At 47.1% G+C, this 27,442-nt stretch overlaps 3 protein-coding genes across 11 annotated transcripts in view; 2 read left to right on the forward strand and 1 right to left on the reverse strand.

The window, feature by feature from the left end:
* The window catches only part of ANKFY1 (ankyrin repeat and FYVE domain containing 1), a 76,902-nt gene extending 72,467 nt beyond the window's left edge, over positions 1–4,435 (forward strand). For both annotated transcript variants that reach the window (XM_067717389.1, XM_067717390.1), the window contains exon 25: positions 319–4,435. In XM_067717389.1, coding sequence (XP_067573490.1) covers positions 319–451 — 133 coding nt within the window. In that variant the 3' untranslated portion in view covers positions 452–4,435. The remainder of the gene's footprint in view (positions 1–318) is intronic.
* CYB5D2 (cytochrome b5 domain containing 2) lies at positions 3,032–19,434 on the reverse strand. 5 transcript variants are annotated; one of them, XR_010937771.1, is made up of 6 exons: positions 19,057–19,434; positions 14,698–14,838; positions 10,633–10,819; positions 9,515–10,134; positions 7,989–8,719; positions 3,032–4,822 (listed from the first exon to the last, which is right to left on the reverse strand). XR_010937771.1 is itself a non-coding variant. In XM_067717433.1 (4 exons), the coding sequence occupies exons 1-4, from the start codon at positions 19,304–19,306 to the stop codon at positions 9,918–9,920; spliced, it is 795 nt and encodes a 264-aa protein (XP_067573534.1). In that variant the 5' UTR covers positions 19,307–19,434; the 3' UTR covers positions 9,218–9,917. The 5 variants fall into 5 exon arrangements, 1 of the variants encoding a protein (XP_067573534.1); XR_010937772.1 differs by lacking the exon at positions 7,989–8,719; XR_010937769.1 differs by lacking the exon at positions 7,989–8,719 and having other exon boundaries at positions 9,381–10,134.
* Positions 19,435–19,564: 130 nt separating this feature from the next.
* The window catches only part of ZZEF1 (zinc finger ZZ-type and EF-hand domain containing 1), a 115,262-nt gene continuing 107,384 nt past the window's right edge, over positions 19,565–27,442 (forward strand). For all 4 annotated transcript variants that reach the window (XM_067717384.1, XM_067717381.1, XM_067717382.1 and 1 more), the window contains exon 1: positions 19,565–20,225. In XM_067717384.1, the coding sequence (XP_067573485.1) occupies positions 19,872–20,225 (354 nt within the window). In that variant the 5' untranslated portion in view covers positions 19,565–19,871. The remainder of the gene's footprint in view (positions 20,226–27,442) is intronic.

Consider the following 27,442-nt stretch of genomic DNA (forward strand, 5'->3'; position numbering starts at 1 on the left):
GCCACTGTCCTGAGAACTGAGGAGCTGTTCCCATTACAGGGAGATGCTTCTTTGGCTCTTGCTGAGCCTTTCTTGAGCTTTAAAGAAAGAGGCTTCTCCAGGATCACTTTAACGTAATTATTGGCTAGAATTTTGTTGTCATGGACTATAAATTATACATGCGTTGGTATGATTTGGCTGGCGAGGGGCAGAGCTGGCCTCAGAGTGCCAGGCGTGGGCTTGCTTGTCCGATGGGGCACTGCCGTGCTGTGCTCGCGTGCCAGGCGGCAGTCTGCTCTCGAGAACCCCTCTCACACTTCCTTTCTTTGCTTCCCACAGTCGTCACTGCGGACGTCTTCTTTGCCATAAATGCTCGACCAAGGAGATTCCTATTATAAAGTTTGATCTGAACAAGCCTGTGCGAGTTTGCAACATTTGCTTTGATGTACTGACTTTGGGTGGGGTCTCTTAGTGAGCCCCCGGGAAGGTCCAGGCCACATCCTCGGTTGCATCCCCAGCAGCTGCTCTGCTCACCAGCCTGACCCCCCCACCCTCCACCCCCCAGAGCAGGAGCTGGCAGTTGTGTTCTTGCGGCAATAGACTGGAGCAATTAAGGACCGTGGTGTGACAGATCCCATCTCAAATAATTCTGTGTGATTGTCAGTTTATCAGACTATGATCAAGGTCACTAGACGTCTCACTAATTGGACCAGGTCTTTTAGCCTAAGTGGTAAATGTGATAGGAATTAGACCCCATTCTGCTAGCAATGTACAAGGATGCTTCGAAAACCATTTTCCCTTCCAGTAGCTTAGTGTCCATCTCAGAGCATTCATGAAGTCTTCCTGACTGGGTGGACTTCCTAGGCAGAGCCTAACCGTAGGAAGCTGGCATCTGGCTGCACGACAAGAGCTGGCTTTACTCTAGGGTAAGTGGCTGTGGACTTTTCTGCACAGTGTTTTCATAAAGGTAATAGGATCCTCTTGCCCTGAAATCTCGCTCTCTCTTTTTTTTTTTTTTTTGGGAAAAGCTAAGCTGTATTTTTAGTGAACTACCCCTTTAAAAAAGGTGAAATATTTCTAAGCAGGGTTCAAAGATGAGAGCTGAAAAATTGTGGCCTTAACAACTGAAAGCTTTACCAGTATTCATGCTACTCGGGTGTCAGGATTGCGGTGTGGCAGCTTGACACCTCCTAGCAGCCGTCTTGTTCTCTCATCTTACTGTGTCCTGTCTATGGAGTCCTCAGTCACCTGCCACTAGGCAGTGGTGGAGAAAATGCACTTTTATTGTGCTGCACTTTTTATATAGCTGCATTATTGGTGATTCCAATCTAAAAATCCATATTCAAAAATACCCTCACGCATCCATGCATCAGTGATTCTAATGATCGGCTTTGACTGGACCTCAGCTCACACTAAGTCTTAAAGGGAAAACTCCTGCGGAGTGTCATGTGGAGCAGGAGAGTGACACGGGCCAAGTGAGGGGAAGGGGACTCTCCAGCCTCAGGCTGGCAGGTCCCATCTCCTTGACACGAGTGCTTCTTGCTGAAACCTTTGCAGTTATGTTGTGAGTGCTGTCCGTCCCAGGTCCCAGGTCCTTGCCCCATAAGAGCCAACAGCCAAAGGCCCTGGCCAAGTGTGTGTGACCCCATTTGGAAGGCTCGCTCGTGTGCTGAATGAGGCCCCCAGAGCCTACCAGGCCTTAGTCGCTGCTAGTACTGCATTAATCCTGAAGTGTTAAACTTCTTTTCTTTTGAAGGTTTGGCCAGTTTTTTTAAAAAATGCACATTTAAAGAGAAACTTCTACCACTGCTTTAAAAACAAAACGAAACAAAACTCTGAGATGAACAATATGTGTTGTATAGCTGTACTCAGAGATTAACAATCTCAATCATACATGCTGTTTTTTTCAGACGTTTAACCACTACATTGTTTTGTATTAATGAAGTATGAATATATGTGTAAAAGGGACTAAATATTTTTTTTGCAGCAGCAGCCTGTTGTTTTGTTTGGATAATGGTGTGTCCTCCATGTCGCTGTAGACTTATACATCCTACTGCCTAAATATGTGTGTAAAATGAGCTGATAAGCCAGAGTGCTACGGTTTTTTTTAACATTTCTGTGGATTTATAAGATATATATGCTTTCTATGTTAATATGAGCTTGTGCACAATGTTTCAAAGAAAAAATTAATTAGAAGAGTTCTCCTGTCCCCAAAAGTCTGTGACATATTTCATATAGAATTTTTATAGGAAAACAGCTAGTCTTGGCAAACACCTGACCACGTGAAGCATGTGGTCAGTTTCCATTTTCTGTTGCCTGAACAGGGCCTGAGGAAGTAGGCCTTAGTTAGGTGGCTTGATTCTTTAATTGGAAAGTAAGATAATTATGCTTCAGATATGAATTGAGGTAGTCGGTACTTTTATACCTGTTCTTCTAACGTTCATGGTAGAGAGAGCAGGACGGAAATTCAATCAGGGATGAGATTGATTGTCCTGCCCCTGCCCTACTATACCAATTTCAATAACACTCTAATTTCACTTAAGAATCTTGAAATCATGTTTGAAATTGTTGAGTCAAGCTTCTTTTTCTTCACAGAGTCCAGGGATAGCAATGGTACTTAGCTGCCACAAGTTGGGGGAACATTTTGTGAGTTCTGCATTGGCTTCAGGTAGATCTTGTAGATCTAGAAAAAGCACCTTTCCACAGTCTTAGGCTCTCCCTGCCGTGCCGGTGCTTGCAGGGCTGTGTCTCAGGATCCTTGAGTGGTGGCTGACCTGGGGGGACTTGACGTGCTCTCAGTCCCCTTTGTGCTCTCCAGGCCGTCAGACTTGACTCTAGAACTGCCTGGCTGTTCTTGTTACATTTTAATCCATAGCTTACATACTAATAGAAAAAACTCAATTTTATTCATTCAGAAAGTTGCCAACTGTGACTGAGTAGAGCAGGAAGAATAAACTTTATTGAAATATAATTTGCTGAATCAGTCAACATTTTACGCTGAATTAGCTTTTTAACTGCCTCATGCTCATCACCAGATTTATGATACAGTGTGTTCTTTACAGTCCTTTCTTTTTTTTTTTAAAGATGAAGGTACAAACCACGTGCTATATATATAAATGGAATGGCTAAAACTAACTTGCTATGATCCTCGAACACAGGAATTTCCCACAAACTTAAGTGCCTACACTTAGGACTTATTAACTTTCAGTTATCTTTTAGTGGTGTCTCACTGAATGATGTATTAGAATATGTGTTCTGTTTGGAGTTTGTTGCCTGTGCATTGTCAACCCTAGTTACCAACTTAGTCGAGGCTGGATTAGATTGTTCAGTTCACCTGCCATATTCTCTCCAGGAGTGGGGTCCACGTGACCACTAGTCCTCTACCTCAGAGCCCTGAGTTATTTGTGACCGCCCTGTTCAGCTTTCCTCTTTCCTCTCCCTGAATGGGGTCCCTGCATGGAACTCAGCGTGCTTGTGGGTTCACCACCACTCCCGGTTCATGTCTCCCACTTGTTGTATTGAACGGTATTGTGCTAATCTTATCTGTAGGCATGAAGTGGAGGAAAAGCCTTGGGACGGGGGAAAACCTTGATCTCCATCTAGGTTTCTTTTTAATCTGGAGAAAAACCCCTATTGAACTATGTAATGCTTAGATCTGAAAGGCAAACTAACTCCCCAGGTGACAGTAGCATGAGCAAGTAAATGTAACGCTTCCATGACAGCCCCGCGTGGAGCTTGCAGGTTGAGACTGAGAGAGAGCTCCTGAAACAAGCTTTCTTCCAGGACCTGGGACTGCTTCCCTCGGGCCCAGGCCCAGGAGAACTGGGCATGGGGCTGGCAAGACCAGCCCCTCCTAATCTGAAGCACCAAAGCTCCCCAGCCCCTCTGGGGAGAGGAGGAAGCTGAGGACAAATAACTTTCTAAAGCGTTTGGAAGCCACATTCTCATTTTGTGGAAGTAATTTAGTGAAGAGCTGATTATTTGACTAAACACTTATTAAATTTCCAGAAGTCATCATAGATGCCTTAAAGATTTTCTTTGGAAGATCATTGCCTGTACTGTTACTTTTTTGTGTGGCATAAGTAATATATTAACCTGTTACAACTGACAACATTGGTTTTCTGTAGCTAGGGAGTCTTGAGTTGGCAGCCTGTTCAGCTTAATGACTTAATGTCCTTTTTTGGCACATGTGTGGAGTTGGCTGTTACCATGACATACCTGTGTGCTATACCAAGGGGGAGGGCTGGGCCAAAACTGCAGGCACACATTTGGGTTGATCACCTTGGCTTCCAAGCCATTCCGGGTGGTGCTCAGTGTGGGGCGAGAGCATCATATAGGACCATGGCGCTTAGCAGCATTGTTTCTTTGGAGTCCGTGTAATGGAATGTATTTTTCAAATATTGATATTTGCATTTTCTGTAATATTTCCATATAAATAAAATGAGGTAAAATTGTACATTTAAAGTGGAAACCTTAATAACACATTTGTAGTTCCTTTTTTTTTTAAATTTATTTATTTATTTTTGGCTGGGTTGGGTCTTCATTGCTGTGCACAGGCTTTCTCTAGTTGTGGAGAGCAGGGGCTACTCTTCGTTGCAGTGCGGGCTTCTCATTGCTGTGGCTTCTCTTGTTGCAGAGCACAGGCCCTAGGCACGCAGGCTTCAGTAGTTGCAGCACATGGTCTCAGTAGTTGTGGCTCACAGGCTCTAGAGCACAGGCTCAGCAGTTGTGGCGCACAGGCTTAGTTGCTCTGTGGCATGTGGGATCTTCCCAGACCAGGGCTCGAACCCGGGTCCCCTGCATTGGCAGGTGGATTCTTAACCACTGTGCCACCAGGGAAGCCCTGTAAGCATTAAAAACAAACACAAAAATTTTAACACTCCTGACATGTGAATACATTTCTTTAACAGCTACCCTCTAGGAAAATCTGAATTTCCAACACTTTTCAGAAACACATGGTTGACAGCAGTGAGAAGGTAGCTGTTTTAGGCATAATGACCAGCTGCCTGGATGTCCTGTGCTCTTGGCCCAGACTTCAGCTCATGGTGACGTCTGTGACCACAGCTGCCCAGGCTCAGCCACCTGACCCCACTGCAGCTCTCCCATGGACCCTGGAAATTCCCTCCCTGACTCCATTATTTAGGAGCAACTCGAGAAGATCCCCCCATGGTGAGGTTTCTGCTGGCCTTGGTCTGAAGGGAGGACTGGTGCTGTGGGTTTCAGAGAAAACTAAGGAAAGTTTAGGGGTTTGCAAGTTAAAATCTAGTGATCCATAATTCCCTCATACAAACTGCATGAATCTAGTAGCTCACCTCACCATCACACTTTCTTGAACTAGTGTTCTCCTTTCCCTTACCTGTTTTCCATTTTGCTCACTCCTGGTTCGGACCAGCTATGGTGATTGATAAATCGCATTCTCTGGTGGCTTTACTCAGAGTTAATAGGCACTGTTGGGGGCTTCCACGTAACAATCCCAAGTAATCCTAATAGCCGTCCCTGAGGAGAACACTGGTCATATTTTGTCATAATATGTGAGTACAAACCGGCATGTTTCATAATTTCTGTGCCTTCATTTTTATGTCTGTAAAACAGAAGTGAGCACGGTTCGTCCTAGCTCACAGGGTTGCCCTGAGGAAGGCGATCAGTATTAGGTCATATGTCCTTCCTCTCATGCAAGTACACGAATTCTGGTGTGCACAGCGAGGGTCCCCTCCAGTGTGGACTGATGGGAGCAATGTCTGCTGCCTATTTGCAGGAATCTGGGGGCCCAGGGAATAGGAAGTGCTTTCGAGGATGGAAATTCAGATTTCCACAGATTTCTGAACAGATATCCCTAACCTGTCCGTAGCGTCTATCTTTCAGATCACAGTTTGTCCTGGAGCTGAGCAAGCTAGGGATGGCGGCAATGGTCTGATACGGGTCCCTTTGCAAGTTAAAGGGACTGAGCTGTGGCCAAAAAATTCTGGGCTCTTCCCTCTTAGTTCTGTGTTTCTGGAAAAACTGGAATCTCAGGATTAAAAGGCAGACGTTACAATTTCCTCCAGCATGTTGGAAGGCAGCTGCCCAGCCCTTGCTTTAACACTGCTCATGGTGTGGCAGAGAGAGCAGACCTGGGTAAGAAGCTCAGCTCTATTCACTTTGTTATAAAGCAGAAACTAACACACCATTGTAAAGCAGTTATACTCCAATAAAGATGTAAAACAAACAAAAAAACACAAAAAACTCAGCCCTGCCGTGCAATGACTGTTGTAACCATTAGATGTGGGGTGGGAGAATTTATGCCCCTTTTCTGGACCATAAGAAGACCCTCTCAAGGCTGGCATCGAGGTTCAGTGAGAACAGACAAAGCTCCCTCCCTGCTCAGCATGTTTGCCCAACATGTATTAGTTTCCTTCTCCACTTCCCTCTGTCAGCAGGTCTTAACTGCCCGAGCTGAACTTTCTGTGGCTTGCATCACGGAGGGACTACCTTCCTCCTCCATAGTCTTGCCCAGGAGAGAGGAAGGAGAGGCATTTCTCCAGTAGCCACTAGCTTCTCATGGCTGAGCCTTCTGGATCATTAACATGACAACCTACTCTTGGCGAATCCTTTGAAGACTCATCCACTGCCCTGGTGTGAGGAGGCTGTTTCCTATAAAGTAAGTGGTCGGCATCGAAAAGGAAACGAGTGCTCATTGAGCAAGGAAGTGAGCAGCCCGCAGAGGCTGGATGAGTGTGTCCTGAAATGTGGGCTCAGGGGTGTTGCATCAGCCAGAGTTCAGGTCTGTACTTGGCTGGGATGACTCTTAAGTGCCTTGTTTTGCTCTTTTTCCTTATCAGTTTGTTTTGGAAGGATCTAAACATCTCTGGACCTGGCCTCCACGCTATCCCTGCATTCCTACCCCAGGAGTGGCCTCTGGCCGCTCTAACCAGGGCTTTACTTGGCCATACTACAAGCTCCTTGAGGTCAGGAGCCTCACTTCCCCCCAGCCCAACCCCATGGCACACAGATGCTTGGTAAATATCTGTCGAATAACTAAGGACTAAGGAGAGCAGTGGCAGTGACTAGTTCTCAGTTAGCCTGGGGTTGAGTCAGCAGGGGTGCCTCAGGCACTGAGCTCAAGGGCTGTGTGGAACTCAGAATAAGGTCCTCACTTAAGTTCGCCTCCTTACTGTTTGCTCCTGCTCCAGGGAGGGCGGAGACATACCAAGCCATGGAGGCACGAAGATAGCACTGAGTCAGGACAAGAACCTTGAGTTCTAGGCTCAGCTTCATTGCTATGTGCCTTTATTAAGTTCTTTGGGCCTCGGTTGCCTCATCTGCAAGAGAGCTAATTCTGCACACTTCTCGTGTCCTAGGTATGGTGGATATGGGGGTACAAAGCCAAGTGATCCTTGGTCCCTGTCTCAAAGAGAGTCTGCAGTCCAATGCGAGAGGCTGATAGGAAATTCATAGTTACGGGACACTGTGACATTTGTTATTTTAGAAGTGAACACAGAATTATTTTCCTAGAGGAAAGTGCGTCTAAATCCACTGGTGGGCCAGTGGTTCATGAAGCCTCCCATTTGATTGAGCTACGTTATTAAGGGATAAGAGGTAGAAAAATTGAGAAGAAGACATGTCATTCCAGGCAGAAGGGACAGCCGGGGTGAAGGTGTTGCAGGCATAAAGCAGCGAGGTGAAGGCTGGAGGGATCAGTGCACGTGGGAGGTGGTGGCAGAGATACAGAGGCTAAGAGGAGACGGACCCTAGAAGGGCCTCGTGTGCCGCTGAAGAGTTAGCACCTGATCCTTACAGATAAGGGAGCCACTGAAGAGGTTTAAACGGAGAATGCCCTGAACATCACGGGGATGGCTTGGCAGTGTGGAGGATGGGCTGGAGGGAGTGCAGTTAGATCAGGTGAGAAAGGAAGGCCTCAACCAGAGGAGGAGTACTGAACAGGTAAGGGGTGGGATTGCTAGGACCTGGAGACTGGTCAGGAGGAGGGGCTCAGGAGGGAAGGGGCTGGGGATGATGGCCAGGATTCTTACTTGGTGTGACTGGGTGCTTTGAGATGGCGATGGTGGAACCATCCAGGGACACTGGAAGAATCACCAGGGAGAAGATGAAGACTAAATGCCAGAACTGTGGAGACTCTGGTGCCTGCAGAAATGGTCAGGAAAGCCGCCTGGACGAGATTGCAGACTTGGCAGCTGACGCAGGAGCGACAGGAGCTGGTGGGAAGGCGTGTGGAGGAGAGGCTTCCAGGAGGCTGGAAGGGACCCCCGAGGGAGATAAGGGAAATGGGGAAAAAGCCAAGGGAGGCTTTCACGAGGGCCCTCAGGTGGGACAGGTCCAGGTAGGTAATAATTGAATGTGGCCGTGCGTTTGCCAGTACAGAATTTATCCTGCTGTGGCGCAGGGAAGGGCTAAGCTGGGCGACTGTGTTGCAGGCAGACGGGGGCTGAGGAGCAAAGCCTGAGTACATGCAGCATTCTCCAAAGCTTCGCTGGGGTGGGAAGTAGGGACAGGAAGGAGTTACGGGGCCTCAGAAGAATGGGGCAGGAGGGAAGGGAAGTGAGCTGTTGAATGCAGACTTAGAGGGAAGAGCCGGGAGGCAGGAAGAGGTTAAAGGTGCTGGAAAGGCCGGTGAGGAAGATCCTGGATGGCAAAAGGAGCCAAGAGCAGGATTCAGGCGTGAAGAGCAGCTGTGGCCGAAGGGCAGTGAGCCACACCAGTTAGGGCAGGCAGCCTCCGTTTTCCAGTCCGTGAATCTGGAAAGCTATTAAGTGAGATTAATGATAAAGGAGAGGAAAAAAGACCAAGAAAGGGACGACAGGGAATGTTTAGATTAACAGCTGAGGGGACTGGGAGAAGTTGAGGTGAAGGCACAGATGGGGAGACCATGAACCTGTAATCGCTTCAGATTCGTTTCCTTACCTGTAAGGTAGGAACTCTGCCCCCATGAGCTTAACTAGAATCGAGGAGGTAACGGGTATGAACTTGGTCCAGTGTGGGAGATTACAGATGACCTTGGACACACCACCCACTGTTGAGGCTGTTTGTAGTGGCATTTGTAGCCTTGCCCAAACTTTGATGTTGCGCTAGCCAGTGTCCGCGTTAGAGCTGTGAAACTACCTTTTGCTCAAAAATGCAGACTTCTCCCTTTGAAAACACACCACCCCTAATTTTAAGTGTTTAAAGAGAAACAATATCTTTGCTTTAAATTGTTGCTTTGTTCAGAGTTATCTGGATTTGCTGCATCCCTAAGAGCAAAAACTTTTCCATTTCCAGAACTAGCCTATCCTGTTTTATTGTCACCTCTCACTATATTGGTCCAGCTCGAATTAACTCAATGCGGCTTTTGGCTGTACTGATAAATTCAGGTTTGCCTAAGGGCAGAGGTCTTACTTTTAAGAAAGGTTGTAAAAGTCAGGGCTCACATTAGCAAGTGGGGAACCGGAACAGGGTTGTGTTGACACTGTTAGTTCGTATGGCTTTTCTGGATGTGTCTGCTTGTTTCTGAGTTGTAAGGGAATGACGTAGGCCCCGATGTCCTGGTCAGGATGAGACTTACAAGCAGGGCCCAGGCCGGCAGCTGATCTGGGCAGCCTGGGAGTCCGTGGAAAGGAAGCTGTTGGAGCTCAGAGCCCTTCTGCGTGTCTGTCCAGTTAGCTCTGAGTTGGTCAAATTTGTGCCCGTTAATACCTGCGAACTCCAAAGGATGATGGTGAGGAGATCTAGCGGAATAGTGGCAAAAACAGGCCGACCAGTACTAGGCAGGTTGCCAAGCACTGGGCTCAGTCACCAAAATGGTGAGCCCATGGGGAGGGGCATGAGTCCTGTCTGCAGAGCATGGCCCAGTCCTTCCAGGCCCTCTTGTTTCATGTAGGAGCCCTCCTAGGGCACAGGAGTCAAGGGCCCATTAGGGAAAGGCAGGTGAGGGTTCCCTGTGGGTTATGGACATACAGGGTACCGGCTCAGAGGGGGACATAGCATGTGATGGCTAGGGGTGGGCAGCCTGTGTATTCCTCCAAGTTGGGGTGGTCCAAGTCCCCACGATTTCTGTGTGTAGGGTTGTCCGGCGTCTGGTCACTAGGGGGGCCAGTTGTTCTCACACACACGCAGTGGGGCTCCTTGGCACCTGGCTTAAACAGCTTCCTGGGGACGCCAATCCAGTCTCTGCTCACACCTCCACTAAGGAGAGAAGGAAAGAGGGCTGCTTAAAGCATGAAGTCGTGAGTTTCTCTGGGAAGGGAGGAGAGGGAGCAGTGAACCAGGCCTTGCGAAAAGGAGAAGCCATTTCACTTGCTGCCTTGGTGTTTTCCCAAGGCAGTGGTCTGCAGTGTTCACCCGAACCTTCTTGCTCTCCCCCGAGGTCCTCCAGCTTCCCCTCTGAGGGCACAGCCCGTCGTCCTTTCACTGCTGCTCCAGCCCCTGCCCTCTGCCTTCCTAGGAGGCTGCGCCACTTCCCTGCACTGGTGGCAACACCTGTGAAAGGCTTTTCCCCACTGGCCTCTGAGCGTCTCAAAAGCAGCGTCTGGCTTGAGAATCGCTATCCCAGAGCACACGTATTTTGACAAAGTTCCCCTGGGTTAACAGTCAATTTATGGCCTCACTGAACAGCACAGATGTGGTGACCTAGAAGATGGATTTGGGGGAGAGGCGGGAGGAACAGAAGGAAAGCCCGTTTACCTCCTCTGGGAGCACCAGAACCGGCTGCCCCGGGTTGAGCTCCACTCAGCATTGCATGGTGGAAACTTCTGCTTCTCTTTCAGTTCCTGTTTATTTGCCTCCAAGCCTTTGGTGATCATGGCTTCTGCCTGGGTCAGTTCTGGAGTAGGTAGCCCATCCTCTCCGTAGAACCTTCCTGTCACCCTCCCTGTGGTGACAGGAAAGCTGACATCAGAGTAGCCGTGGGGGGGGGGGGGCAGGAACAGAGGCTTAGCTCCTGCAGAAGTCCTGGTAAAGCCGAGTCCCCAGGGCTTCCGCCTTCCACAGTAGCCTGCTGGCTGCTGATTTATTAAGAACTGGTTGGAGGGACTTGTGTTGCCTTCTATCCCGATGTCTCTCAACATCTTATACGACTCTGGATAGACGCCTCCCTGTTCTAGATGTAGAGTCCTCCAGCACGGAAATTATAAAATCCTTCCCCACATGTCACTCATTTTTCAGTGTTCCACAGTGCTTGAGGTACACAGTAGGTGTCCAAGAAATGCTTGATGAATGAATGGCTTATTGCATAACATTTTTGTGGCTCCTTTCTTCCCCACATTGAATTATTTTGTCTTATATGGATATAAATAAGTCATTTATTGAGTGTTCACTCAGCATCAGGAGCTGTGCTAGCACTTTACCAGTATTTTGTAATCCTCCTAACACCCGTTTGAGAGAGAAATCAGTGCTCCCGTGGTCCTAGGAGAGAGACTGGGAGACTGAATAGCTGGGAAGTCCCTGAAGCTAGTAAGTGGGTCTGGCCCTGAGCTCATGCTCTCCCCTCCACCATTCTTTTCCGGCTCAGTCCTTCAGTGGACAAGCTGAGTGGAAACTGGTTTTAGTTTGAAATCCCCGTCAGAATTTGTAAGGTCTGAGCTATGGCAGTGGCCAGCAAGTGGTCGGCGAGCCTGTAGGCCAGAGCCAAGAAGAGATCAGTTCTTAGATGCAGGGACTTGCATCTCCGAGTCCTGAAGTGCAAGTGGCTTTCACAGCAGCCCCTGGCACAGGGCAAGAGAAGCAGCAGAAAGGACTTCTAGAAGGTTTGCCCATGTAGGAGGAGGTATCTGTACATACCTCCTCCTGCTGTGTCTGTCCAATCTTCTCAGTCCCCGAGAACTGAGATTCCAGGGTACGTTCGTGTACCAGATTCAGTTCATCTTCTCAAGTCCAACACCCTATCCTGACCTTTCCAATTCTATTCTTATCACTTTGTTTTTTCGGCCACTCCATGTGGCTTGCGGGATCTTAGTTCCCCAACCAGGGGTTGAACCCAGGCCCCCTGCAGTGGAAGCGCAGAGTCCTAACCAGGGGACCGCCAGGGAGGTCCCTATTCTTATCACTTCTGCCTGGGTTCCCTGGCTTAGGAGCCCTGGATCTCTGACTCCTCCTTCACATCTAAATGTACACTTCCCTTCGTTCATGTCCAAACCATGGGTGAATCGTGTCGGTCCAACCTTTAAAAAACACCCTGATTCTGCCCATTCCTTTCCATTTCCACTGCTACCACCCTAATCCAGACGATGGATTACGACAGTGGCCTCCCAGTGGTCTCTGCTTCAGCTCATTCCTTCCCACAGTTCTTTCTCTACAGAGTAGCTGGGGTGACCTTTTAAAAACGTAAATCACACCTCCATGCCTGGTTTATACCCTCCTATGGCTTCCTAAAACATATGGATAAAACACAAACTTCTTATCAAAGGCCTCCAAGACAAGCATCTGACCTGTGTTTGCTTCTTCAGCCTCCTCTTAAGTGGTCCCCTCCCTCACTGTAGGCTCCCTGACCATGCTTCGCTGCTCCCCGCCTCGCGCACTCTGTTCCCTCAGCCTGAAATACTCTCTTCTCAGATCTCAGGATGGCTGGCTCCTTCTCACCTTCCAGGTCTCAGCTTAATTTTCATTTCCTCCAAGAGGCTACCCTGACCGTCTGCTCTAAAGGTGTCACGCACACACCCAAACATGCATCACATTAGTTTTAGCTTATTCACAGTCCTATCTGGAATTGTCTAGTCAGTTTACTAGTTCATGATACTGCTCTCCCCACCAGTGAGGCCCCAGCACTCAAAGCAGCTTAGTTCAGAGCATTCATTTTGAACGCTTGTTAGAATAAATGAAGGGAGCAGGGCCCAAGTCCCAGGGCTTCAGTCTGAGTTGGCCTGGCACCGCACTTTCTCCTGTAGAGGGTCTCTGTATGCATGGTGACAAGCCTGTCCTGGTGGGTTTTAGACATGAGACCCAAAGAGAGGACAGCAGTAGTAGAGGCAACAGAGGAAGAGGCAGAAGCTGTGTCGTGAGAATGGCGGTCACCATTGGCTGGGTCTCCAGAACACAAAAATGGCATCTCGTTTCCCCTCGAGGCCTGGCCATATGGCTGCCAAGATGGCTTCCTGCTGTCGTCCTTCAGTGTGCACCTGTGTAATAAACCTTCATCTTCTGACGCTCTGTCCTGAGGGTTTCTGGTGCCCTGAAAGAACCTAACACTGCCCTCCCCTTACAGAATGAGCTAACAGAGGACAGGAACTGCATTCAGCTCATCTGTGGTCCCCATGAGGACCAGAACCACAGCATATCCATAGCAGATACTCGAATATATCCTGACTTTAACTACAGTCCTTCGGAGGCATTTCTGACCATGTGCCCCTCACTCCCCTGCACGTTAACACTGTTCAGACAAGACGAGTTCACTCATCTCACCAAACACATCAGTTTGCTCCTCGACATCAGTGTGATGTGTTTGGTCTGGCATCCTTTGCTGACACACAGGACTCCACTTTTATTCTTCTGTGTTGGGTTTTTTTCTTATTAACACAGTCATGTTTCAGCTTTGGTTTGGCAACTTTATGGGGAAAAGGGAGAACCAAGCCTTCTGAAGGCCAGACGGATAGAGGTCAGTTCCTTCAGTGGCAAACATAGTTGTGATCTGAGGAGTGGCCTGGTGCAGACTGGGTGAAAACAAAGATGGGGGGTGCTGCAGGTTGGGGTGACAGGGGCCAACAGTGGTGGGTGTGGAAGAGGGGGCACTGGAAACAGAACTTCAGATTCATGAAAAAAGCCTTGGCTAGTTGGACGTGGACGGAGCAGAGGAGTCAGTGAAAATGCCAGTGAAAGGTTCTCAGCAAAGGTAACCCAGGGAGTAATGACAGAAGCAGACATGCAGGGGCATTAGGGGCAGAGAAAGAACTTCCAATTTAGACCTGTTCCAGGGTGAAGTGACACTGATGTTCCTCAGGAAATTAGCCGTGTCTAAGTGGGCTCCAGTGAGAGGTCAGGGCAGCAGTAGATGGAGAACAGGGGCCCAACCATCCCAGTTGTCAGTGTTTGTGAAGCAATCTACTGTTTAGTGTCTAACATTTCTTTAGGACACCGTTAGGTATCTTCTCATTTAGGTAGCAGGTGCCGCGCTCCACACAACTGGCTTGAACAAGTGTTTGATGAGCATGACTTCCACCTGGGAGGCAGTTCGTTGAGGATGGGCACAGGTTGATGTCTGTCTCCTTCGGGGACGAAGTAAAAGGATATTTGTCAAAACCATTTGCAAACAGGCTTTGAGCCTCCCTGACTGTGTCTGAAGCCAGACTCCTGGAACACGGCGAGATGGGGAAGCTGCCCTCCTGGGCGGGTCACTCAAGAGTGGCGCAGGCTGTGGGGCAGCAGAGGCCAAAGCCAGTGGTCGGGCAGTCCTCTCCCAGGAGCTAGAGCAAGGGAAACAGGGACCTCCCCGGTGGGCCCGTGGTTAGGACTCCGCGCCTTCACTGCCGAGGGCCTGGTCGGATCCCTGGTCAGGGAACTGAGATCCCACAAGCCGCGGCATGACCAAAAAAAAAGGTGATGGAAACAAGCGCCCCAGCCATTTCCTTCCGGGACATATCGCCACACTGACAGCCGGAGTTTAAGGTGAAAAATCCATGGGCATTTTTCAGATTTTAACCTTGAGTCCAATCCCCAAAGAATTCTAGCCCCTTAAAAAAACTGCAAGACAAACAAAACAAGAAAACAACTGCAAGACAACTAAATGAAATCTATGGAAATGACCTGTGGAATACTTACCGATGAATTCATAATTCTTCTCATAGAATGAAAGCCAACTTTGGAGTGTCAGCATCTCAGAAAATGACAGGTCAGATACATCATCCACAAGGCCTCCTTCAGAGTAGTCCCCGGTCACAAACGCTCTGGATGCGTCTCGGCCTGCAGGGGAGATGTTTCCAGTAGATTAACTTATAAATCACCAACACTGTAGCAACTCAAGAATCTGTTTTCTGAGAAACATCTCCCCCAAACCCTCACTCCCCAGCCCCCAGCAAAGCTGATCCCTCCTCCCCCTCGGTGACAGACGCCCCTGGATCTTAGACATACTTTCTGGCATGCATCCTGTTCTTTCATTGACTTTCAGCAACATTTCGCATGGTGGACCATGTCCCTTGGCTTCTGTGACACTATACTCTTGGTTTTCCTCCTACCCTTCTAGCTCATTTTCTACCAGCCTCAGACATCAGTTCTTGTTCACCTCCTTTGCTCCATCCACACCCTCCACTTGACAATCTCATCCACTCCGTGGTTTCAAGTACCACCTCTCTGCCAAAGATGCCAAATTTGTATGTTTAGCTCAGACTTCTCTTGAGCTCCAGACCTGTATATCCAGTTGTCTGCTCAACGTGCCTTAGATGACTTTCAGACATCACAAGTTAAAAATGTCCATACTGCATCCCCAGCCCCTGGAAACCTGCCTCTATTCTAGTACTCCCTGTCTCGGTTAATAACCAGTTGCTCACTCCAGAAATGTAGTCCTTGACTCCTCCTTCATCCCTTACATCCCATCAGTCCCCAAGTCCTATAATTTCTTCCTAAATATCAGTCTGCCTGGCCCCATCTACTACTAAGCAAGCCTGGGCTGCCGTCGTCTCTCATCTGAACTACTAGAGTAACCTGCTAGGTCTCCCTGCATTCATTTGGCCCCCTGCTCATCTATTTTCCATACAACACTTAGACTGATATTTTAATTAAATCGATCATACCATTCTCTTGCTTCAGAATCCTCAGGGGCTTCCTTTTGCCCTATGACAAGGTACATATTCCTTAGCAGGCCATTCAAGGCTCTGCACCAGCCACCGCCAACCTCACCTTGCCACTGTACTCCCTTTCTCGCTCTCCTCCTCCCCCACTAGGCTAAGGCCTCTAGTAACACCACTATGTTCTTTTAACACTCATCACAAAAATAACTGATTAACTGCTTATGTGATAACTATTTAACGTCTGTCATTTCTACTAGTCCGCAAGTTTTATCAGGGAAAAGAACATACCAAACTAAAGAATCAGTTCCCCAGTGTCTGGTGGTGCCTGATCTTTAGTAAATTCTCAGTAAATACACGACTGAATGAAACCCAAACATTTATAGTTAATTGATTTTCAATAAGGGTGCCAATTCAATGAGGGAAAGAACAAATGGTGCTGGGACAACTGAATAGTGACATGCAAAAGAATGAAATTGGACCCCTACCATATATAAAATTGACTCCATAAATCAATGACCTGAATTATGAGCTAAAAATATAAAACTCTTAGGAGAAAACATAGGTGTAAGTCTTTGTGACCTAGGATTAGGCAATGGTTTCTTAGCTAGGACACCAAAAGCACAAACCACCAGAGGGAAAATAATTAGGATTTGGTCAGAAATTTTAAATTTTGTGCATTAAAGGACACTATCAAGAAAGTGAAGCCCTGAAACCATAAAACACCCAAGAGAAAACAGGCAGCATGCTCTTTTTTTTTTTTTTTTTTTTTTTGGCCGTGCTGTTTGTGGGATCTTAGTTCCCCAACCAGGGATCGAGCCTGGGCCCTCGGCAGTGAAACTGCAGAGTTCTAACTACTGGACTGCCAGGGAATTCCCGGCAGTATGCTCTTTGACATTGGTCTTGGCAGTATTTTTGGGAATGTCTCCTCAGGCAAGGAAAACAAAAGCAAAAGTAAACAAATGAAACTACATCAAACTTAAAAGCTTTTGCACAGCAAAGGAAACTATCAACAAAACGAAAAGGCAAGGGAATTCCCTGGCGGTCCAGTGGTTAGGACTCCGTGCTTCCACTGCAGGGGGCCAGGGTTTGATCTCTGGTGGGGAACTAAGATCCTGCAAGCTTCAAGGCGCAGCCAAAACAAACAAACAGAAAACCCGAAAAGGCAGCCTACTGAATGGGAGAAGATATTTGTAAATGATATATCTGATAAAGGGTTACCATCTAAAATATACAAAGAACTCATACAACTCAGCATCAACAGAACAAAATAAAACAGGGACTTCCCTGGTGGCAGAGTGGTTAAGAGTCCGGCTGCTAATGCGGGGGACACGGGTTCGAGCCCTGGTCCGGGAAGATCCCACATGCCGCAGAGCAACTAAGCCCGTGCGCCACAACTACTGAAGCCCATGTGCCTAGAGCCCATGCTCCACAACAAGAGAAGCCACCGCAATGAGAAGCCCACGCACCGCAGCGAAGAGTAGCCCTTGCTCTCCGCAACTAGAGAAAGCCCGCGCAACTTGTACATAATGTTCATAGTATTATTCATAATAAGCAAAAAGTGGAGACAACCCAAATATCCAAGAAATGATGAATAGATCAACAAAATGTGGTATATCTATACAATGGAATATTATTTGGCCATAAAAAGGCATGGAGTCTTGACATGCCGATACATCATGAATGAACTTTGAAAACATTATGCTAAGTGAATGAAGCCAGACACAAAAGGCCACATGCATGACTCCATTTACATGAAATGCCCAGAAGAGGCAAATCTTTTGAGACAGAAAGTAGATACTGGTTGCCAGGGGCTAAGTAGTCGGAGGGGTTGGGGAATGACTCCTAATAGATATGGGGTTTCTTTTGGGGGTGATAAAAATGCTCTGAAATGAGATAATGGTGATACTTGCACAACTTTCTATGTTCACAACCACTTGTACTCTTTAAAAGGGTGGATTTTATACCATCTGAATATCTTTAAAAAAAAATATTGACTAAGCGAATAAGTGAACATACCTGCTTCCCTACTAGAGTGCATAGGTGTTGGGGAGCAATGTTATAATCTCTGATTCCTCAGCACGTGGTACAGGGCCAGCTACATGGCAGTGGTCAGTAAATAGATGGTGAATAAGTATTGGGCACAAAGGAACTCAGTCGACAGTGGAGCACATTGCAAAAGAAAAACCACTCCAGAAATGGAGTGTTTTCTGCTCACACTTGTGCATACAGCCATGATGGCTGCATCAGAGTGCAGCAGGAGAGTGCACCAAAGTGTCCTCACCTGGCAGGTAAGTAAAACACTTGATTCCAGTTCCAGCTCTGCTTCTAACTCACTGTGTAGCCCTGGGTAAGTCCCTTCCCCTTCTGGACTGTTTGAGGAGCTCAGCAACACCAACTGAACTTAATTCCTTCTCTGTCAATGCTTCTATTTCTTAAAAGTTCTCCCTAAAGACAGGGAAGTGACTTGTATTTAAGTACCAGAGGCAGCTACCCAGTTCTCCTGAAATAATGACAAGTGGGAAATGCTTATTTCCTATCAGCTTAGTCACTGGCCGTAGGCTTGCTCGTCGTCTTTTTCTTTTTTAATCTAGGAGATGGTCATTCTTCTGGGCTGGTAAGACGACATCTCTAAAAGTAATAGTCTGGTGTTCCTAGTTCAAGTCCTGTCAGGACTTAGTTGTGAGGGCTCTAGGCAAATCACATCCTCCAATCCCCCAAGATGTAAAATAGGGAGGACAGAATAATCCTCATTTGACAAATGTTCTTTGAGGCCTAACGTGCCAGCTTTGTTCTAAGTACTGAAGGACTGTAAATGAGGCCAGACTCCTTCCCTGTGCTCTAACCTGATAAACTTTTTCAAGGAAGGCAGACAAATGCATTTGTACTAGAAGCAAGAACGACTCAAACCAAATGTACTACTTTTAGGGGAAACCTGGAGCAGGGGGAAAGGAAGATCGCTTCCAATTGGGGCACATTGAAGAAATGGTTGGAATCATTTCCAACCATTTGGGGAACTCTTGAGGCCGGGGCAGGGCGTCACTCATCTCTGGGCCCTGAGAGCCACGCAGTGTGGCACAAAGCATGTACTGGGGGCTTCTGCTGGCGAGTAAAAGGTAACTCGTAAGAGGCAAGAGATGTGTTTCTCCAGCCTAACTCAAGAAGAGCGGTGGGGAAAGATAGGGAAAGCAAAGGCTGGCAACAGTTGCCCATAGTCCTGCCCGAGTCAAAACAGACCAGAAGGATGATGCAGCTGAGCCCGGTCCCCACGCTGGTCTGACGAATGTGGGGAGGAAAAGAGGAAATGAATAAACGAATGAATAAGTGAATGAATGAAGCGCAGACGCCTACCGGCCCGCATCGTAACAGGAATAGGCGTGAACCGCCCCGCTAATACCTGCGAAGCCGCTATAGTGGGCCCCAGGCTCGTAGTGCCTCCGGCCAGAGGACACATCGTAGACGCGTCCGAGCAAGGCCAAGTAGAGGCCCCGGTCCCCAGGGCGGCCGCGATAGCGGGCCAGCTCCTCGGGTATGAAAAGGCGAAAGTCAGCGCGGGGACTCCACCAGCCCATCAGCCGTGCGGCCATCGCCGCCGCTGCCGCCGTGGCCAGGCCCAGCCAGAGCCCACGCCTGCCAAGGCACAGCATTTAGACAGCCGCACCGCCTCGGCTCCTCCGAGATTGCTGCCTCTCTGTCCACAACTAAGATGGCGGAGAACCGGCCGCTACGTCACCGGCGCGACGCGCGCTCTCCTGTGTCCGCCTGTCACCAAGGGGACAACGGAGGACTGAAAGAGGAAAGTCTGGCGAAAAGTTCACTCCCTGGCTCCAACTCTTTCTCGTACTTTTCTAGCATAGCTAGCGACTGTGGAGGGATACCGAGAAAGTGAGTAGCGGGAAGCCTTCCTGGCCGGCAGATTATCTGCCCCCAACAAAGATGGTGGCAAAGGAGGCCGCGGGAGGACGTAGACGTAATGACAGACGCGCCGTCTTGGAAATCAGGATGCCCTAGCTAGCTGTCTCACGACAGCTGGTGGAGTCCACTTGACGGCGCCTTTGCGACATCAGTCCTCGCTTGTCAGCGAGGAAGCCGGAAGCCGCAGCCGCCGCCGTCCCTTCCTCGTCCCCGCCCGCCGGGTGCCGTCGGAGGTTGACAGGTCGAGGCAGGGAGGCGGCGGCGGCGGCAGAGCCGGGCGCTCGAGACGGAGACCTCATGGGGAACGCTCCGAGTCACAGCAGTGAAGACGAGGCGGCAGCCGCCGGGGGCGAGGCCTGGGGTCCGCACCAGGACTGGGCCAAGGACTCGGGGACGACCCCCGGTCCGGGCCCCGCGGCCCCGGCGCTACCTCCCGCCGCAGCGCTACTGGAGCCGGCCCGACTGCGAGAGGCGGCGGCTGCGCTGCGGCCCGCGCCGCCCTACGAGTCTCTGGTGTCTAGGCACCACGGCGCGCTGTTGCGCTGGCTGGAAGAGCGGCTGGGCCGCGGCGAAGAGTCCGTCACCCTGGAGCAGTTCGGGGAGCTGCTGGAGGCTCGTGGCGCCGGCTTCTCGGGCGAGCGGTTCGAGGAGGTCAGGGCTGACTGGCGACTGTGGGGCGGGGGCAGGGCGGTCGCCCCCAAGGGCGTGAAGAGGTGGGCGGTGGCTTTGGAGAGGCTGGGCAGGAACCCATAGGGTGTGCAGGTTCCCAGAATAGGAGCATGAGTGTGCTGGGACTCACAGTGGGCGCTTCCAGCCTGTTCACTTTGGGAGACGACTGTGAATCTCTTTAACCTTTATTAGAGGTGTGGAAATCCTGGACTAGGCCGTTCTTGCTCGGAAGTACTGGACAGGTGTAGATGTCTTTGCATGTTGCTGTGGTATAGACCTTTGTGCTGTTGTCTGACGCTGCATCAACTGCCCTCTGGAGCTTCCTTATCATGCTCCAGAATGGTTTAAGGGAGATGTGCTCTAGGGATCAAGGGAGTGGCCATGAAAACCATTCTGTTTTATTGGCCAGTGGGTTTTTGCAGGGCCCCTTCTGAATCCAGTGTGTGGGCCTGACGAATGTGGGAGGAGAATAACACATATTGGAAATTTTCACATTCTGAAAGCCATTCTCATCACGCAGAAACTAGCTTTTCCAAAACACACATTTGTTTTAGAACTTTGAAAAGTCACATTTTCGACTCATTTAAACCTACCTAGAGCCTAAAACTGACAGGCAAATACCAGGTTTCCTGTCACTACTTGTAATTGTATATAATAGCTTTGGGCATAGTCACCAGCATTGTTTCTGTTAAGTGATTAACTGCAAATTGATATGGCAACAAAATATTTTCCTTGAAAGGGATCTTAGAAATTATCTGTACCGCATTCTTCATTTTAGAGTTAAGAAAAGAACTGATCCAGGATCACCCTGTGAATCATTGGCAAAACTGAGACTGTCACTCAGATCTCTTGGTTTTTTGTTTTTCTTACGTCACACTACCTCCTTGGGGCCCTGTTTCTTTAACTCCACAATGTTATAACAGAAGGTGCTTAATTTGTGAAAATGGGTAAACCATGTAGTATATTCAGTGTCAGTGAAGGGTGAGTGCATAAAGCAGTAAACTGACAGGTACTTGTAATGCCATTAAAAAGTGATGTACACTTTAAAACCAGAGGCTTTTAAAATATTTTAAGGATGTTTTCCTCTACATGGCCAGAATTCAGATAATGTGGTTTGTGTGTTTCTTATATTTTCCTTTTAAAAATACCTGTAAAGAATCCCGACTTTAGAAAATGTTGGTAATATAACTTAGTGAAGTGTCTCCTTTTTTTTTTTAAATTCCAGGAGCATTCATAATAATTTCCACTCTTTTCGTTTTGTTCTGGTTTGTTTTTTGGCCATGCTGCGTGGCTTGTGGGATCTTATTACCCTGACCAGGGATCAAACCTGGGCCCCCTGCAGTGGAAGTGTGGAGTCCTAGTTACTGGACTGCCAGGGAATTCCCAATACTTTCCACTCTAGTCCTAGGTGTGTAAAGAGAAAATGAAGCAGTGTCAGAAAGAGCTGTGCAGATCTCTTGAAGGAGTTAGCACATTTCAAAATTGTCCAAAAGAGAATGGAGAGAAACTGTTTACATTGTGAGAGTGTCTGACAGGAATAGAGCTACAGGAGTCCCGTAATGTAAGGCCAGAAGTCCTCGAGGTGTGGTCCAGAATTCACTCAAGGACTATGACGTTATCCATTCATTCACTGAGCAAATATTTATTGGGCATATACTGAGTGCTCAGCACTTGGATGACAGTGGACAAAGCAGATAACTTGTTCTTAAAGAGTATCTAGTACTGAAAGTGATGCACGTTAACCCAGCAATTATAGGTGTGGTGAGTATTATCCAAGGGAAAGCATAGTGAAAAAATAGGAGTATTTAAGCTCATCCAGGGTGTCAAGGAAGACTTACCTGAGAAAGTTAACTTTTCAGCTCTGATTTGAAGGCTGAAAGCAGACAAGGAGCAGAGGTGTTAGCAGTGTTTCAGGCAGAGGGAGTCGAATACACAAGTCCCAAGTCCAGAGAATAGAGAATCAGAAAGAATGGTAGGATGTGTTATGGTTACAAAACTGCTTCAAGGCAGAAAATCCAGTGCATCAGTGCTTTAAATGATAAAGAAGCTTTTTATGTAAAAGTCCACTTAGGCAGTCCAGGATTGATATGGCAGTTTCACAATTATCAGGGACCTGACTCTGTCCATCTTCTTGTGCTGTCATCCTCCACAGTCACCTTCCACTTAATGACCCAAATGACTCTGTTGCTGTTGCTTTGCACAACCAGCAGGAAAGGGAAAAGGAAGGAGAGGGCCACAAACCCATTTGGCCAAACCCAGTCACATGGCTACACTTAAATGCAAGGGAGGCTGGGAAAGATCCTTATTCCATGGCCATATATTCAGCTAAAAATCAGGATTTAATTACTGAGGAAGAGGAAAACAGATATTGGGTTACAATTTCATAGACTGCAGCAGGAGGAGAGCAAGGCTAGGAAGCAGGCAGGGACCAGATTGTAGAGCAGGTTCTCATCGGTGTATAGTATTTACTAGTGTAATGGTAAGAGTTTCCAAGTTGTACATGTTGGTTCTTCCGGCTCCTGTTGCCATCCATGTGTACCCAGCTGTCTTGCCTTCACATACCTGTGACCTCAGTTGCTTGAAGTGTTGTCCTAAAAAAATTCTTGAACTTGTACCAAAGACCAAAGTCTGAAACGTTGTCATTTTATAGTATAACACACCTTTTCTCTTGGTGGGTGTGGTCCATGGAGAAGGACTCTTTGATTTGGTCACAGGGAGAAATATTTAATTTAATTGACTCCTATGTAGAAGAGGAATTAGAGTTAAAATTAAATTCTTATTTGACATCAGAGATTAGAGATTAGATATTGTGCTCTTAATATGATAAGCTTCCAGAAAATCATGTAGACTTTGGAGCAGGAAAAAAGTGCTGAACATAGGATGATAGCAGATGCCTTGAATGTGGGAATTTAGTATGAATAGGTCTTATTATTATTTTTTTTTTTTTGCGGTACGTGGGCCTCTCACTGTTGTGGCCTCTCCCGTTGCGGAGCACAGGCTCCGGACGTGCAGGCTTAGCGGCCATGGCTCACGGGCCCAGCCGCTCTGTGGCATGTGGGATCTTCCCGGACCAGGGCACGAACCCGTATCCCCTGCATCGGCAGGCGGACTCTCACCACTGCGCCACCAGGGAAGCCCTAGGTCTTATTTTATTAATTTTCTGTATTAGCTTTGGTGCCTACTTTGTGAAATTCGTTGGGTTGTAAAGTCTGAAGGAAGGACCATTTTCTTTTTTTAATTTAATTTTATTTATTTTTTATACAGCAGGTTCTTATTAGTTATCTGTGTTATACACATCAGTGTGTACATGTCAATCCCAATCTCCCAATTCATCCCACCACCACCCCACCCCCCGCCACTTTCCCCCCTTGGAGTCCATACATTTGTTCTCTACATCTGTGTCTCTGTTTCTGCCCTGCAGACTGATTCATCTGTACCATTTTTCTAGGTTCCACATATATGCGTTAATATACGATATTTGTTTTTCTCTTTCTGACTTACTTCACTCTGTATGCCAGTCTCTAGATTCATCCATGTCTCTACAGATGACCCAATTTCGTTCCTTCTTATGGCTGAGTAATATTCCATTGTATATATGTACCACATCTTTTTTTTAAAATAAATTTTTTTATTTTATTTTATTTATTTATTTTTGGCTGCGTTGGGTCTTCATTGCTGAGCACTGGCTTTCTCAGGTTGCGGCGAGCGGGGGCCCCTCTTTGTTGTGGTGCGCGGGTTTCTCATTGCGGTGGCTTCTCTTGTTGTGGAGCACAGGCTCTAGGCACGTGGGCTTCAGAAGTTGTGGCGCACAGGCTTAGTTGCTCCGCAGCATGTAGGATCTTCCCGGACCAGGGCTCGAACCTGTGTCCCCTGCATTGGCAGGCAGATTCTTAATCAGTGCACCACCAGGGAAGTCCCCACATCTTTATCCATTCGTCTGTCAGTGGGTATTTAGGTTTCTTTCATGACCTGGCTATTGTAAATTGTGCTGCAGTGCACATTGGGGTGCATGTGTCTTTTTTTTTAATTAATTAATTTATTTTTGGCTGCATTGGGTCTTCGTTGTTGGTTCTTCATTGCTGCACACAGGCTTTCTCAAGTTGTGGCGAGTGGGGGCTCCTCTTCGTTGTGGTGCGTGGGCTTCTCATTGCAGTGGCTTCTCTTGTTGCAGAGCTCGGGCTTTAGGCACGCGGGCTTCAGTAGTTGTGGCACTCAGGCTCAGTAGTTGTGGCTCTTGGGCTCTAGAGCACAGGCTCAGTAGTTGTGGCGTACGGGCTTAGTTGGTCCGTGGCATGTGGGATCTTCCCGGACCAGGGCTTGAACCCATGTCCCCTGCATTGGCAGGTGGATTCTCAACCACTACAGCACCAGGGAAGTCCCGCATGTGTCTTTTTGAATTATGGTTTTCTCAGGGTATATGCCCAGTAGTGGGATTGCTGGGTCATATGGTAATTCTATTTTTAGTTTTTTAAGGAACCTCCATACTGTTCTCCATAGTGGCTTTATCAATTTACATTCCCACAAACACTGCAAGACGGTTCCCTTTTCTCCACACCCTCTCCATCATTTGTTGTTTGTAGATTTTCTGATGATGCCCATTCTAACTGGTGTGAGGTGATACCTCATTGTAGTTTTGATTTCCATTTCTCTAATAATTAGTGATGTTGAGCAGCTTTTCATATGCTTCTTGGCCATCTGTATGTCTTCTTTGGAGAAATGTCTATTTAGGTCTTCTGCCCATTTTTGGATCGGGTTGTTTGTTTTTTTTAATATTGAGCTGCTTGAGCTGTTTATATATTTTGGAGATAAATCCTTTGTCCATTGATTCGTTTGCAAATATTTTCTCCCATTCTGAGGGTTGTCTTTTTGTCTTGTTTGTAGTTTCCTTTGCTTTGCAAAAGTTTTTAAGTTTCATTAGGTCCCATTTGTTTATTTTTATTTTTATTTCCATTACTCTAGGAAGTGGATCAAAAAAGATCTTGCTGTGATTTATGTCAAAGAGTGTTCTTCCTGTGTTTTCCTCTAAGAGTTTTATAGTGTCCGGTCTTACATTTAGGTCTCTAATCCATTTTGTATGGTGTTAGGGAGTGTTCTAATTTCATTCTTTTACATGTAGCTGTCCAGTTTTCCCAGCGCCACTTATTGAAAAGGCTGTCTTTTGTCCATTGTATATTCTTGCCTCCTTTATCAAAGAAAAGGTGACCATAGGTGTGTGGGTTTATCTCTGGGCTTTCTATCCTGTTCCATTGATCTATATGTCTGTGTTTGTGCCAGTACCATATTGTCTTGATTAGTGTAGCTTTGTGGTATAGTCTGAAGTTACGGAGTCTGATTCCTCCAGCTCTGGTTTTTTCCCTCAAGACTGCTTTGGCTATTCAGGGTCTTTTGTGTCTCCATACGAATTTTAAGATTTTTTGTTCTAGTTCTGTAAAAAATGCCACTGGTAATTTGCTGGGATTGCACTGAATCTGTAGATTGCTTTGGGTAGTATAGTCATTTTCACAATATTGATTCTTCCAATCCAAGAACATGGTATATCTCTCCATCTGTTTGTGTCATCTTTGATTTCTTTCATCAGTGTCTTATAGTTTTCTGAGTACAGGTCTTTTACCTCCTTAGGTAGGTTTATTCCTAGGTATTTTATTCCTTTTGTTGCAGTGGTGAATGGGATTGTTTCCTTAATTTCTCTTTCTGATCTTTCGTTGTTAGTGTGTAGGAATGCAAGAGATTTCTGTGCATTAATTTTGTATCCTGCAACTTTACCAAACTCATTGATTAGCTCTAGTAGTTTTCTGGTGGCATCTTTAGGATTTTCTATGTATAGTATCATGTCATCTGGAAACAGTGACCGTTTTACTTCTTCTTTTCCAATTTGTATTCCTTTTATTTCTTTTTCTTCTCTGATTGCTCTGGCTAGGACTTCCAAAACTGTGTTGAATAGTAGTGGCGAGAGTGGACATCCTTGTCTTGTTTCTGATCTTAGAGCAAATGCTTTCAGTTTTTCACCATTGAGAATGATGTTTGCTGTGGGTTTGTCATATATGGCCTTTATTATGTTGAGGTAGGTTCCCTCTGTGCCCACTTTCTGGAGAGTTTTTATCATAAATGGGTATTGAATTTTGTCAAAAGCTTTTTCTGCATCTATTGAGATGATCATATGGTTTTTATTCTTCAATTTGTTAATATGGTGTATCACACTGATTGATTTGCATATACTGAAGAATCCTTGCATCCCTGGGGTAAATCGCACTTGATCATGGTGTATGATCCTTTTAATGTGTTGTTGGATTCTGTTTGCTAGTATTTTGTCGAGGATTTTTGCATCTATATTCATCAGTGATAGTGGTCTGTAATTTTCTTTTTTTGTAGTATCTTTGTCTGGTTTTGGTATCAGGGTGATGGTGGCCTCAGAATGAGTTTGGGAGTGTTCCTTCCCCTGCAATTTTTTGGAAGAGTTTGAGAAGGATGGGTGTTAGCTCTTCTCCAAATGTTTGATAGAATTCACCTGTGAAGCCATCTAGTCCTGGACTTTTGTTTGTTGGCAGATTTTTTTTTTTTTTTTTTTTTTTTTTTTTTTTTTTGTGGTACGCGAGCCTCTCACTGCTGTGGCCTCTCCCGTTGCGGAACACAGGCTCCGGACGCGCAGGCTTAGCGGCCATGGCTCATGGGCCCAGCCGCTCCGCGGCATGTGGGATCTTCCCGGACCGGGGCACGAAGCCGTGTCCCCTGCATCTGCAGGCGGACTCTCAACCACTGCGCCACCAGGGAAGCCCTAGTCTGTTGGAAGATTTTTAATCACAGTTTCAATTCATTACTTGTGATTGGTCTGTTCATATTTTCTATTTCTTCCTGGTTCAGTCTTGGAAGGTTATACCTTTCTAAGAGTTTGTTCATTTAAGGAAGGACCATTTTTATTCATTTATTTACTGTCTCAGCACAGTCCCAGCTCATAGCCAGTGCCCAGTAGGTATTTTCCCCATGGAGCCCTCAGTTTGATTTGACAGATTGAATATGGTACAGTCCTCATTCTCCAACCTCATATTTTATGTTCAATCTGTAACCTTTTAATAAGATTTTTCTTCTCTTTTCTTTTTTTTTGGCCATACCACACGGTTTGTGGGATTTTAGTTTCCTGACCAGGGATTGAACCTGGGCCCTCAGCAGTGAGAACGCAGAGTCCTAACCACTAGACCAGGGAA

Source organism: Pseudorca crassidens, chromosome 19 (genome assembly GCF_039906515.1).
Source record: "Pseudorca crassidens isolate mPseCra1 chromosome 19, mPseCra1.hap1, whole genome shotgun sequence".
In the NCBI taxonomy this organism is placed as follows: Eukaryota; Metazoa; Chordata; class Mammalia; order Artiodactyla; family Delphinidae; genus Pseudorca; species Pseudorca crassidens.

Excerpts from the sequence above, each read along its gene's own strand:
- CYB5D2 (XM_067717433.1), bottom strand. The coding sequence starts at position 19,306 with ATGCTGTGCCTTGGCAGGCGTGGGCTCTGGCTGGGCCTGGCCACGGCG. Across the intron at positions 10,820-14,697 it reads GAAGAATTATGAATTCATCG|GGAGGGTGACAGGAAGGTTC; the intron begins GTAAGTATTCCA and ends CTGTCACCACAG. Across the intron at positions 10,135-10,632 it reads TTCTGGTGCTCCCAGAGGAG|TGGAGGTGTGAGCAGAGACT; the intron begins GTAAACGGGCTT and ends TTCTCTCCTTAG.